This window comes from Adiantum capillus-veneris, chromosome 7 (assembly GCF_014529385.1).
Source record: "Adiantum capillus-veneris isolate H3 chromosome 7, ASM1452938v2, whole genome shotgun sequence".
Classification (NCBI taxonomy): Eukaryota; Viridiplantae; Streptophyta; class Polypodiopsida; order Polypodiales; family Pteridaceae; genus Adiantum; species Adiantum capillus-veneris.
In genome coordinates this window covers 70,311,476-70,322,784 of record NC_140937.1, presented here as the reverse complement: position 1 = coordinate 70,322,784, position 11,309 = coordinate 70,311,476, and the positions used below count along the sequence as shown (strand labels likewise).

The window sequence follows — 11,309 nt, the reverse complement described above, 5'->3', positions numbered from 1 at the left end:
ACTTGGTCTCAATATTTATGTCCACTATGAGCTACAAAGAGGGTATTAAAGTTCATGCATCTCAAGTGAACGACCCAATGTGATCCCAATATTTATTTGGGCGTTAGGTATTTATTTTACTTAACTTTTGGTAGGGCAATTTACTAAGGTGACTATAGAAGCTCACTTTACTAATTCATTGCCTAATTGGTTGTTCAGCAAGCAAGCAAGCTCTCTCTCTCTCTCTCTCTCTCTCTCTCTCTCTCTCTCTCGTGTGTTCTCTACATTCCTCTACACTTCCACATTGTCGACTTTGACATAGATGTTTTAAACATTGCAATCCATGACATCTTTGAAATTTACATAGTTAGAAGCAAGGTACACAAATGTTAAGCCGGAGACTAGTTAGTTCTAGTTGTACATAGCACTAACCTTAGAATTGTTGACGCTTTTCATTGATTTCTTTAGCTCTATTGTGTTTTACTATAGATCAAATGTTTCCACAATTAAGCCATGCAATAGAGACTACAATTATCTTTTAAAAACGTGCAATTCACATCAACTAGATGTTTACTAAATATATTAAAAATCTTCATAAACAAAAATTGAAATATGAGAAAAGGGAATCCAATTTTCTGAGACAAGAGATGTCCATAACCAATCTCAAACTAGGAGCATAGAATTGAGAAGGACTAAAGGTTTCTCCTACGCTGTTTCTAATTTTATCATTTTCTTTTGCATGTAAAACTTACTCATACATCGAAGGTAATGTAAAGCCTGTATATTACAAAATTTGAGATGGATGATCCTTGCTAGAGAGGATGTCCACCATGACTCTTTTTATATCATAATTACACATGTAAACATTTTGCCCTCCCCCCATGATTGAAAGAAGCATGTATGGCTACTTCAAAATTTGATAAGTGAGTATCATGACATTATCTTTGGGTATGTTTTTTGAGGAGTCCATTGATTTTTTGAGGAGTTCGTTGATATGCGCCCAATTGGGCTGAATCCAAATATCATCTTGAATCTTGTTCAAATAACTGCATTCGTCGAGAAGCTTTCCACGACAAGCAAGCTCCACCTTCACCATCAGATCACCCAAACAAGAAATCAATGAGATGATATTTCAATAGTTTGAAAAGGAGGATTTGAAATTTTAAGGAAATCAAAATAATTCATCTTAAAATTCTAGTCATTTCTTAAACCAAAATAGAACTAAAAATTTATAGCACCTTCTTATGCCTACAAAAATGTGTCCTAGGTTTGTCATATGTTTGACATTTGAATTCCCAGCTCAAGTGCCCATTCTCTTTAAGACAAATGAAGATGGGATTCTAGTCCTTATCTCTGCTGAAACTTCAATGAAACTATACATTAAGGGCTACAACTCATGTGAAATCTTGGCAAACAATCCTAAGAAGTTTCATACAATTCTTCAAATGAGGTACTGTACAAAAGCTATCTAAATCTTCTGAAAACACATTTTTCTTTCTACGCAAAAATTGTGTCTTCGTGCCTAGAAATTAACAAAAAACCAACTTAAAGACAACCATAATAATACACAGGTTGACAATTAGCAGCATAGAAAAGTAATCCAATGATTAGCAATCCATTGAGTCAAATTTGTATAATAAAGCATTGTGACAATTCACATTGTAAATGCTCATTTTAAAACTTGCATTTCTTGCCATGTGTTTTGTGTCAACCCAATTACTTGACCAAAGGAACCAACACAAGTGAAGGAAGATATTCGCATTATAGGCATAAGGTGTTCATTTCTAGCCTGCACATCAATAAGTTGTATATCTTGATTGTTTTATAGATTAGAGAACCACCTCTAAATAGAAGTCTTTGTAAATAATAAGGTTTGTTAGGGTGTTGAATGCTAGATATAAATCCCCAAGAGATTCACTAGTAATACTTGGGAGACGTCACCTACATCCACCAATATTGCCTTTAATTTTGACCCCTATATGCAGACCCTCTTTTGCAAAATCTATCCTTTTTTACTTATAAAACCCCATATTTCCCACTCACGTGATTCCATATGGTAACCCTTAGTCATTGGGGATAAATCCTAGGCCACAATTCCAAATTGTATACCGTCCATAATTTTCCTATAGTTATGCCCTATCAAAATACATCGGAATTGATACATAAGTATCTCTATTTCAATTGAATTGTTGATTTAAGAATATATTTTGAGCACAAATGCATATGCGACGTGTCCTCTTTTGGAGATTTTTTTTTTACAAATCCCAAATGCTGAGAAAATCGTGATAATTACGACCATATACATTGATTTCCAAGGATATATTCCAATGGAGCAATAACTTATGAGCTATACACAGTGAGGAATATGAATGTATGGAGAAATCATGCTAATTTTTTACCATAAATGCACATAAGTTTTGTTGCATCTATGACAAAGGGGCCAATAAGTGGACAGTCATCACAAAGGGTGAATGGACCCACCCCCAAAAGGGAGACCAAAATCAAGAATATGCTTGGAATCTTGCTTAGGTATCCTCATGTGATTTGCTAAAAAGTGTACAGCTACTATTGGGCCTTGAGTGTCTCTAATCTCTAAAAGCTCTAGTCAAAATCAAACTCTCTAGCATTGATGAATTTTTTTTAGAAAAGAACATATCTTGGTATCACCTACCTAATCCATCTTTTGATAAGGAATCTAATGCACTCTTCATATTTCAAATATGGCAAGGTATGCAAAGTTTCCTCTAAAATTATGACGTTTGCCTTAAGTGGCATTCTTTTGCCCCTTTACCCTGAACATGGTTGAAACCTAGCAGCAATGAAGGTTGCTAGATATCTTTCTTCTTATAAATTTTTGACTAATCAAGCCATGTTGCTAGACGCCTCATCAAAAAAAGCATTCCAAAAGGAAAGATTTTTTTCTTGCAAAAAGAAAACGAAGTAAAGATACCCCTTTTTACACAAAAACACGACTATCTACATCACAAGGGAGTCAATTCCTGCAAATTAGTTCTTTTGCATGCCTCAATTTATGTATTCAATGAAGACTCAAGTTTGGGGAGAGAATAGCATTTATGGTGTAGTATACAAAGAGCACGGGCACTACTTATTGGTTTACAAAGTGTATCAAAGACTACTAAGGTGACATATTTAGAGAATTGGCACTTCTTATTGGTTTACAAAGCGTATCAAAGGCTACTAAGGTGACATATTTAGAGAACTGTCACCCAATCGTGTAGCAATATAAATATTTTTATATGCATTGATACTTAAGGCAATACACTCTATTTCAAGCATTATGTAAATTTCTGTTAGTAGCTCTGCAAACATGAGATCAAGTATAATGAAAAAGTTCCTTATAGTTACTTAATCCATAATTTCATAAAGTTCTAGAGTTTCGATCAAGTTTCCTAATTTGTAAATGTCGGCATTAGGTACAGAGAATTAGTCTAGTGGTTATTATTACTTTTGAATACCTATTAAGCTAATGGAGTGTAATTGAAACTTATGTATCTTACACATGTTTTAGTACATAACTCTTTTAGAGCCAAAGTTAAGCAAATACATTTGATTCTACAACCAAACATGGAACAATCTAGTAAATTTATTGTAAAAGGGTATTTCATTTAAATGCATGTGGTTTTATATGACCTGAAGATAAAGGGGCTAAATGTGAGACATGGCTGTAAAGCATCCAATTAGTGAGAGGTTTCAAATGCCTGTAAAACATTTTCAACAAGTTTGAATATTGCAACTATACTTTTGGACAATATAAGGAAAATTCCCATTGTGTGCATATGAGGAAGAAAGAAATGATGCAGCAAACGTTCAAACACGAAGGAGACGACAAAAGGAGAAACTTATCATGTGAGGGATCCACTTTATATATGCAAGGATACAAAGTGGGTGCATCAAGAGAATATACTAACTATAGAATTCCATTAGAATAGGTTTCACCCTTTTTGGTAGGAAGTGGTATCATCTTATGAAGAAAAGGGTTCATTTAACTGATAAATGCATGTATGGTCCAAGGATTTTGTTAGTGATATGGCCTCTCTTTAAATACACATGATACAATACATCCTATGGAGACAAAGCTAGCTCATGAGTATGATCAATACAAAAGGGGAAGCCATTGAGCAAACTAGTGATATTCTATAAGTAAAGGGTTTGTGTAAAGAGTTGCACCTATTCACGGGGTTGTTTCTTCAATTGACATGTTTTCTAAAAATGTCCCAACTATTTACACGATTGTAATTGGTTAGCAAAGACACATCTAATGGTTATTTATAACCCTACACGAGGATGTCACTTATGATTTGTACCTAGGTCATCTGTGAGTCAATGCGACCAAGTTTCTCAAGTATCGGATGCATACTAAGAGAGGATATGAGTGTTCTTGTAGTCTTATTTCAAGTCTCAAGTTAGGTTTAGAAAACAACTTTCACAACAATTTATGAAGATTATCATATAAGTTATAAGCAATTTGATCCTGCCAAAAGGACCATATCCTTAAGGTCAAGTGTAGAGGTGTGTGAACAACCACTTGAGATATAAATTCGTTTAAGAGAAGGCATCTAGAGTACCAAGGCACTACCAAAGATATGCTCTTTCGCATGTAATGATGATTTTAAGTGGTATGTGAGTTATCATGGTCTTTATTTCTTCCCCAAGTAAAAGTGATCTTAAACTCTTAAACCAAGTTAAGGTATACAGTAGGAGATTAGTGATGATGCTTTGAAGGAGATGTCTTTCCATAGTTTCCTTTCAAGTCTCGTTGAGATGCTATTTGATGTAGACTCACATTGTTTATGAAAAGTGTGTCTCAAATTAGCCTTGAGCTGGTTGAATTTTGCCTTGAGCTGGTTAGAAATTCAGGAGTAAGTTACTGTCACAAGAAGTTTTGGACAAATTCTCACAATAATCCCCACATTGTGGCTTACCTCAACATCATGAACTTTTGTGAGGGAGGCATTGGCGCATACCTAGCTAGGTACAATTGGGGGCAAGGGACCGCCGGCCTGGTGGGGCGGCTGGTGGTCCCCTACCCCCAATCGTAACTAGCTAGGTATGTGGTGGCTCTTGAGCAGAAGTTCATGATGTTATACATTGTATGAAAAACACTGACATGAGAAAATTTCTAAATCTTCCTGTGTGTGCGAGTGAAAAAGAAACAGTTCCGTTTAGCTTTCACAAGAAAATAGTGTACATATAGTCAAAAATAAGTGTAATTTGCTAAATGTTTGCTTAAGAATTGGCTTAAAAGAATTTGTGTTTGTTTGGGATAAAGGTTTTTTCTACACATTCTGAATCCCCTTTCATGGGCTTTGTTACTTTCATGGGCTTTGTTATGCTTGTTTTCTTTTCGTGTTTTGAAGTCTGCCACCCTACCCAAAAAAAAAAAAACGTAAATTAATGAGACGAAGAGGTTGGTACCTGGGAATTCTGCGGCAATCCTAGTTTGGCGATCAAGAACTTCTTTACGACTGACAGTGGAACGTTTCCATTCCTGCCACCACGGATCATATATTGATTATCATACAACTATGGTTTTTCTTCCATTTACAATTAATCGCGAATGTAACACGGGCTGCTTACTTCAATCGTATGTAGCTCGTCTTGGGCTGCACATCCATAAAATCCTCTCTTGCGCCTTCCCGACTGCATGAACTCCTGCTCATGCATGCACACGTTCGCCTCTCTCTCTCTCTCTCTCTCTCTCTCTCTCTCTCTTAAGTGTTTACGCTAAATGGGTTGTGATTGCCGACAATAATTGAAATGGTCTCTCTCTCTCTCTCTCTCTCTCTCTCTGTCTGTGACACTTACTCAGGTTCCTGGCAACTGGGCTGCAATGCAAACCAAAAGCCGGACGATCCTCGCAAAGCCATCCCTCGCCTTCCTTTGCTAAGCTTCAGAGAGCTGGAGCGATACTTAGACTTGCTAATGTAATTTGCGTCAAATTGATCTGTGCGATCTTCATGCTGATCGAGCACTCCTTGATTCAAGGAATTGAACGTTGTAGAGGAAAGCGCTTGGGACAGCCATTCACTCATGCTTTTCATGCCACACTCCATGTTACCATTACTTGTATTTACCCCCTCATTAGCTGCGATGGCTAAATCACTGGAATGATTAATATTCAAGCTGCTCTGGCTACGCTGCCCTCTATTGCAGTGCCATATCATGTGCTGGCCCAATGTTGTATCTCCATTATACTGCAATCGTGGCTTCAGTGTCATTAAGGGTGCTCTACCATACTCCAGCTTGCTTAAGCTGGGCTCTTTCACAAATGAGCTTGCAATGAGGTCTCTAAAGCATGTTGGTGCCGTTGCCACTTGCAACATCGAGGAAGACGGGGCCGGGGACGATGTTGATGACGCAAGAACATCCCAGTTTTGATGCAAAAAATCCGGCAAAGGCGGCGCCGACCTTGTTCTCTGAATGGGGCTTCCAGAAAAGCCCTCTGCCTGCAAGCTAGAGCACACCATGGATTTGAATGCGCTCGGCCCTTCGGGCAGTCCATGAAGAGAGGCAATATCTCTACTTTGCACGGTACCTTCAATATCATGCTGCAGATGGAAACCGGTGTCTTGTAGAAGCTGTTGGACGTGTGAAGAGGGATGATCTACAGTTGACATTCTTGGATTACATGATCTATCCACGGTGGTCGTGTATTTATGCTGGGTCGGTAATAGACCTCCTCTAGAGATATATTGACCTACTGTACAATCAGCAGCAGTAGCCTGCATTGGAAGGCCACTTGCCTGCATTGTATCTGTATAGAAATGCTGATGATTCTCTCTCACAGTTCCTGATTGGTTTGCATGAATTTGATGAGTCATCAATGGTGTCCTAGCTTCAAAGGTTGTCGTTGTTGAAGTCTTTCCCGCATAATGCTCACCGCAGCAGAGCATGAGCTCGCTCTGCTTTTCTCTTTCTTTCATTATTGCACAATCAGGTTTCTCTGGTAAAAGCTGAAGGGTGCAAGGAGAAATGGACCTAGACATGTGGGCCACACCATCTCTGCAAGCAACATTCCGGCCGAGGCGGAGCTCGAGCCAATCAGCTTCAGCTTCTGCTTCATCAACATCATGCCCCTCGGTGTCGTCATGAAGATCATGCTGTACATGATCATGGGCGGCACAACTTGCAGAAGCAAGCCAGTGTCCTTCCTTACTAGGTGATGGGAAATGGGTGTAGTTTGAACACGCAGCATGTACTGAGTGGAGATGATAGTCTCCAGAAACAGCAGCCTCAGGGCGAATGAGACTCGAACTATGGTCGTCTTCATCTGTGTCAACAAATAGATCACCGTAGCGAGAGACAGGAGGAATTGCTGAATGAATCTTTAGCAAATAGCCATCTTCATTCAAGCTACTGGTTGATCTTGTGGAGTTACTCTCATCAGCTGCCATACAAACCGCACTCTGTTCGGTGGTGAGGTCAGACCCACCGCTTTGGAGGTGATGATGATGATCACCGAATAACGCCGTGTATTGATCAGACCTACTCTCTCCCTCAAGGCTAACTTCTCTTCTTTTGCTCCCTCTGGAAGTAGGCTCTCCCCATTCTACATATTCAGCAGTATCCCCAATGTTTACTTCTTCATTAATGTAGCTTCTTTTGAAGTGAGCCCCTGTGGTGACACTCATACCACTTTGCGGTTTCTCTAGCTCTGTAGCAACCAAGCAGTCCCTTATGTATCCGTCTCGCTCGGGCAATCCACGTGTCGGAATTGCACTTACATTGATATTGAACCTGTACATCATTTGGTTAAGCAAACAATGAGTTCTTCAGAATTGTAATGAAATTATGCAAACAACAATGACCACAAATTCTTAGGATATGGACATTGAATATACTAATAAGCAACCTACTTTCTGAGAGGTAGATACACCTCTTATTGAAGCGGCACAGATCTAGATAAGTGAGTGAGAGAATACTAATGATGGGTATATGTTACCTGGAAACGCTCATGCGTGGAGGCAGCGACGCAGAAAAAATATCGGGATGCACTGCTACAGATAAGCTTGATGTTGCCTTTTCTGGCTTGAGAGCAGTTGGTTGAAGCATAGTTGTGAGAAGGAAACTAGAGAGAAAGTATTTGGCACCATGTGTGATATGTGTGTCAATCTGCTGAAAACTCCAGTGTGTGGGCTAGGCTTGGAATATACTGCAATGAGTCAAAACCAGGAATTAAGGTTAGGCCTTTAAGATTTGATGCTCAACAGAACAAGCTACAATTGTCTGGTAAAAATATGTTTAGAGAAGGAAGACACAATCCCTCAGCAAATCTGACAACTTGCAGTGTACCCACAAATATTAATAGTTACAATATACCTCCATATCTTTATGTTGTACCATTAATTATGAGCATTAAAGTTGCTCAATCATTGCACAGGGCTGGAAGGGGAAAAAAAAGCTGCAACTTGGAGTTTATATATGCATGAGAGGTAGATTAAAAGGACATTCAGAGCAATAAGGAACAGGAGTAGGGCACCATAATATACATGTACATAATATGTAAGTCCAATCCTTACAAGCAAAAACTAGTCCTTAGTATGGGTTTTTGTTTTGTTTTCAGAGTCGGGTAGGGCACGCCCGGCCGCTCCTCTCATACACCAAAAAAAGTATACAAGAACGACCAGGACTATGCACCCAGAAACCGAAGGCAGACGTTGTTGTCACTTGAAATCTGTCATATGGTCGGGCCGACCAATCGGAATTGTCGTATGTTCCGACCAGCTAATCGGAATGTATCTCAGCCTTACTCTGTCATCCTACCCTTATGAGCTGTTGTAAATGAGTCCATTCCGTGGGCTCACACGTAGTACATTTTTGCTTCTCTCTAATATGTTCCAAGCGTGCTTCTGGCAAAAAAAAGAAAAACCTAATCTAAACCCTGCAAAGATACTATAAATTTTCACCCAAAAACCTAGGCCTGAAATGCATGGCAAAGGCTAGTAATGAATGCCAGCAAAATTCACAGGAGAGGGAGGTATCAATCTGAGGCATGATAATGGAGCTTTTCCCTTAACAAACTCTAGAAAAAACCTTCAAGGATCAGTAGTATCTCTAAGCTAGCTGGACTTAGGGTTCAACTCTTCTACAGCATAATACCCCCAGAAAAGAATATTCTCCTGCTTGGAAGTGCATGTTCTTTCACACAATCACATCTCTCACCGCATCAAACAACAGAAAACTGCATGCATTTCCATATCACAATCTGGAAGCTTGCTTGAAAGGCAGCTCTGATCACCTTCCAACCTTCTAATTAGGTATGGCTTATGATAAGCCAATCAGCGGCCCCTACAATGCTTGTATGTATATTATGATGTAGGTGAAGGTTAATTACTGACTATGCTTCTCACCACAACCTATAATTAGAGTGTGCCCAAATGTAGGCATACCATCAACATATAAAGCAATTCAATCACCAGAACAACAGAGCACTACTCCACAGTTAAGGAGATCAATGCAAGTTATACTAACAAGTACAAAAGCAGTGGCCTGCGCAGCTTTCGATTGCCGATCGATGCAGGCGGTGCACATTAGAATGGCATACATTTTAGGGAAAAGCAGTTTTGAATACCCCAGTGCTGAAGCCAAGCTTTGCATGTCAACAGGTACTTTACAGCAAGCGCAAACAGAAGAAGGAATCTGTTAAGAGTACTTTGGATGCTTTGAGGGCAAGCAAGCTATCATACTCTAGAGAGAGAGAGAGAGAGTTGAATAGGTTGTGGGTGCGCTCAAATTATGTGATATAACCATATTACACAGAAAACAACAGATTTGAGAAAGTGGGTGTGGGATAGAGTTTAATGCAAGCAGCTTACAACAGAAGGAATGCCATGAGCTCTGCTGCTGTTGTTGTGTAGGGCTCTCTCTAGACCTATTGCGGCACGCTTTGAAGCAAGGTGTAGTTATAGATGGTGATGGGGTAGCTAATGGGTGCGCAGAGAGAGAGAGAGAGAGAGAGAGCGTTTGTATTGGATTAGACAGGAGATTTGCAGAGAGAGAGAGAGAGAGAGAGAGAGAGAGAGTGTCGATGTGGGTGCTTGAGTTGGACGGAAGACATGCACATTTGCTTGCATTCTTTCAATTTCTTTGCGAGTTCATGAAAGAGAGATGGAGGGAAGCTCGGAAAAAGAGAGGGAGGGGGAGAGAGAGAGAGAGAGAGAGAGGAGAAGGGGGGAGGATGGATCCGCACGACCCGAAGAGCATGAAGAGAATTTTTAACAGAAAAAGTGAAGGCGAAGTGGAGTGGCAAAAGGATAAATGGAAAAGGGAAAGAGAGAATGAGGAGGTCACATGTTTGAGAAAGAAAAGATTCATGATCCCCATATTTATGTTCAAACCTCCAAAAGCACGCGCTGCACAAGGCCAAGTCCGGCCTCAGACTCAGGCTCAGCCCTTTTCCACTATGGGATATGAAATGCATGAGCCATAACCACTTTGGTTCATGTAGCACTCAGCTATCCAGGTCTCCAAATACATGGGGTAATTGAGTGGGAATCTATGGTTGCGAATTGACTCAGTCAATCAACGGCAATCTCAACCGTCATATCCTGCCGATGAACTAGAGATTAACTATTGCTTCCTAATCGACACAATCTCATATGACAAGATCACACCGGACTAGCAACACATATTCTCACCCATACACTCTCCATCAAAACCCTCTCTTATGTGGCAGCAACAAATCTACGCAAGGGGAAGCGTGCAATGGCGGTTGTAGTTGCCTTCAAAAACAACTCACAACAATAAAAATGCGTATAAGTAGAAAAACAATGGAGGTGCAAACTGAGGACAAGAGTTCTCTCGTAGGGGATGGGCTAGGGGCTATGTATTTTAATGGGTAGATATAGGTGGTTAGGTGGAAACTAGTCCATGCCCTTCCTTCCGATTTCATGCATGCTCGGATGGAACTCTTTTCCACCTCCGTGTGCTTGGTCGCGTTGTCATAGTGAGTTTGCTTCTGTCTTTCTTCAATGTCTACACAGGTATTTTAAGTTCTCTCACTAAAAAACACCAAAGATACTTGTGGTTGGGTGGAATGGGTAGCTTGTACTTTGTGAGTTTAACATCCGAAATTTTGTCTTTGTGGGAGGTAGATTTATGAATGAAACTTCTCTGAAAGAGAGTCAACCACAACGCCACCACTTGCACCATATTCTCTAGCATCACCAACACAACATCTCAAAGGGTGGCCAATGAGAACATGCGGATGGCATCCACACCCCATCATTCATCCTAGTATGGTCTTGGATTTTGGAAAGGACCTAAACAAGGTAAAAAAATAAGACCCTTCAAGAACTGGTAAGTGTAGA

General features: G+C 39.9%; 1 protein-coding gene across 7 annotated transcripts; it reads right to left on the bottom strand.

Moving 5' to 3' along the window:
* Positions 1-878: 878 nt before the first annotated feature.
* On the bottom strand, positions 879-10,102 carry LOC147454023 (uncharacterized). Of its 7 annotated transcripts, none has more exons than XM_086516031.1 (6): positions 9,816-10,102; positions 7,943-8,152; positions 5,806-7,737; positions 5,578-5,652; positions 5,416-5,488; positions 879-1,066 (listed from the first exon to the last, which is right to left on the bottom strand). In XM_086516031.1, the coding sequence occupies exons 2-6, from the start codon at positions 8,050-8,052 to the stop codon at positions 884-886; spliced, it is 2,373 nt and encodes a 790-aa protein (XP_086372157.1). In that variant the 5' UTR covers positions 8,053-8,152; positions 9,816-10,102; the 3' UTR covers positions 879-883. The 7 variants fall into 7 exon arrangements, with proteins under 7 accessions (XP_086372157.1, XP_086372156.1, XP_086372159.1 ...); XM_086516030.1 differs by lacking the exon at positions 9,816-10,102 and adding an exon at positions 9,472-9,809; XM_086516033.1 differs by lacking the exon at positions 9,816-10,102 and adding an exon at positions 9,572-9,809.
* Between the last annotated feature and the right edge of the window lie 1,207 nt (positions 10,103-11,309).

Coding starts and splice junctions, on each gene's coding strand:
- LOC147454023 (XM_086516031.1), bottom strand. CDS start 8,052: ATGCTTCAACCAACTGCTCTCAAGCCAGAAAAGGCAACATCAAGCTTA. Junction 7,738..7,942: donor CCACGCATGAGCGTTTCCAG/GTAACATATACC, acceptor AATGATGTACAG/GTTCAATATCAATGTAAGTG. Junction 1,067..5,415: donor GATTGCCGCAGAATTCCCAG/GTACCAACCTCT, acceptor CTGATGGTGAAG/GTGGAGCTTGCTTGTCGTGG.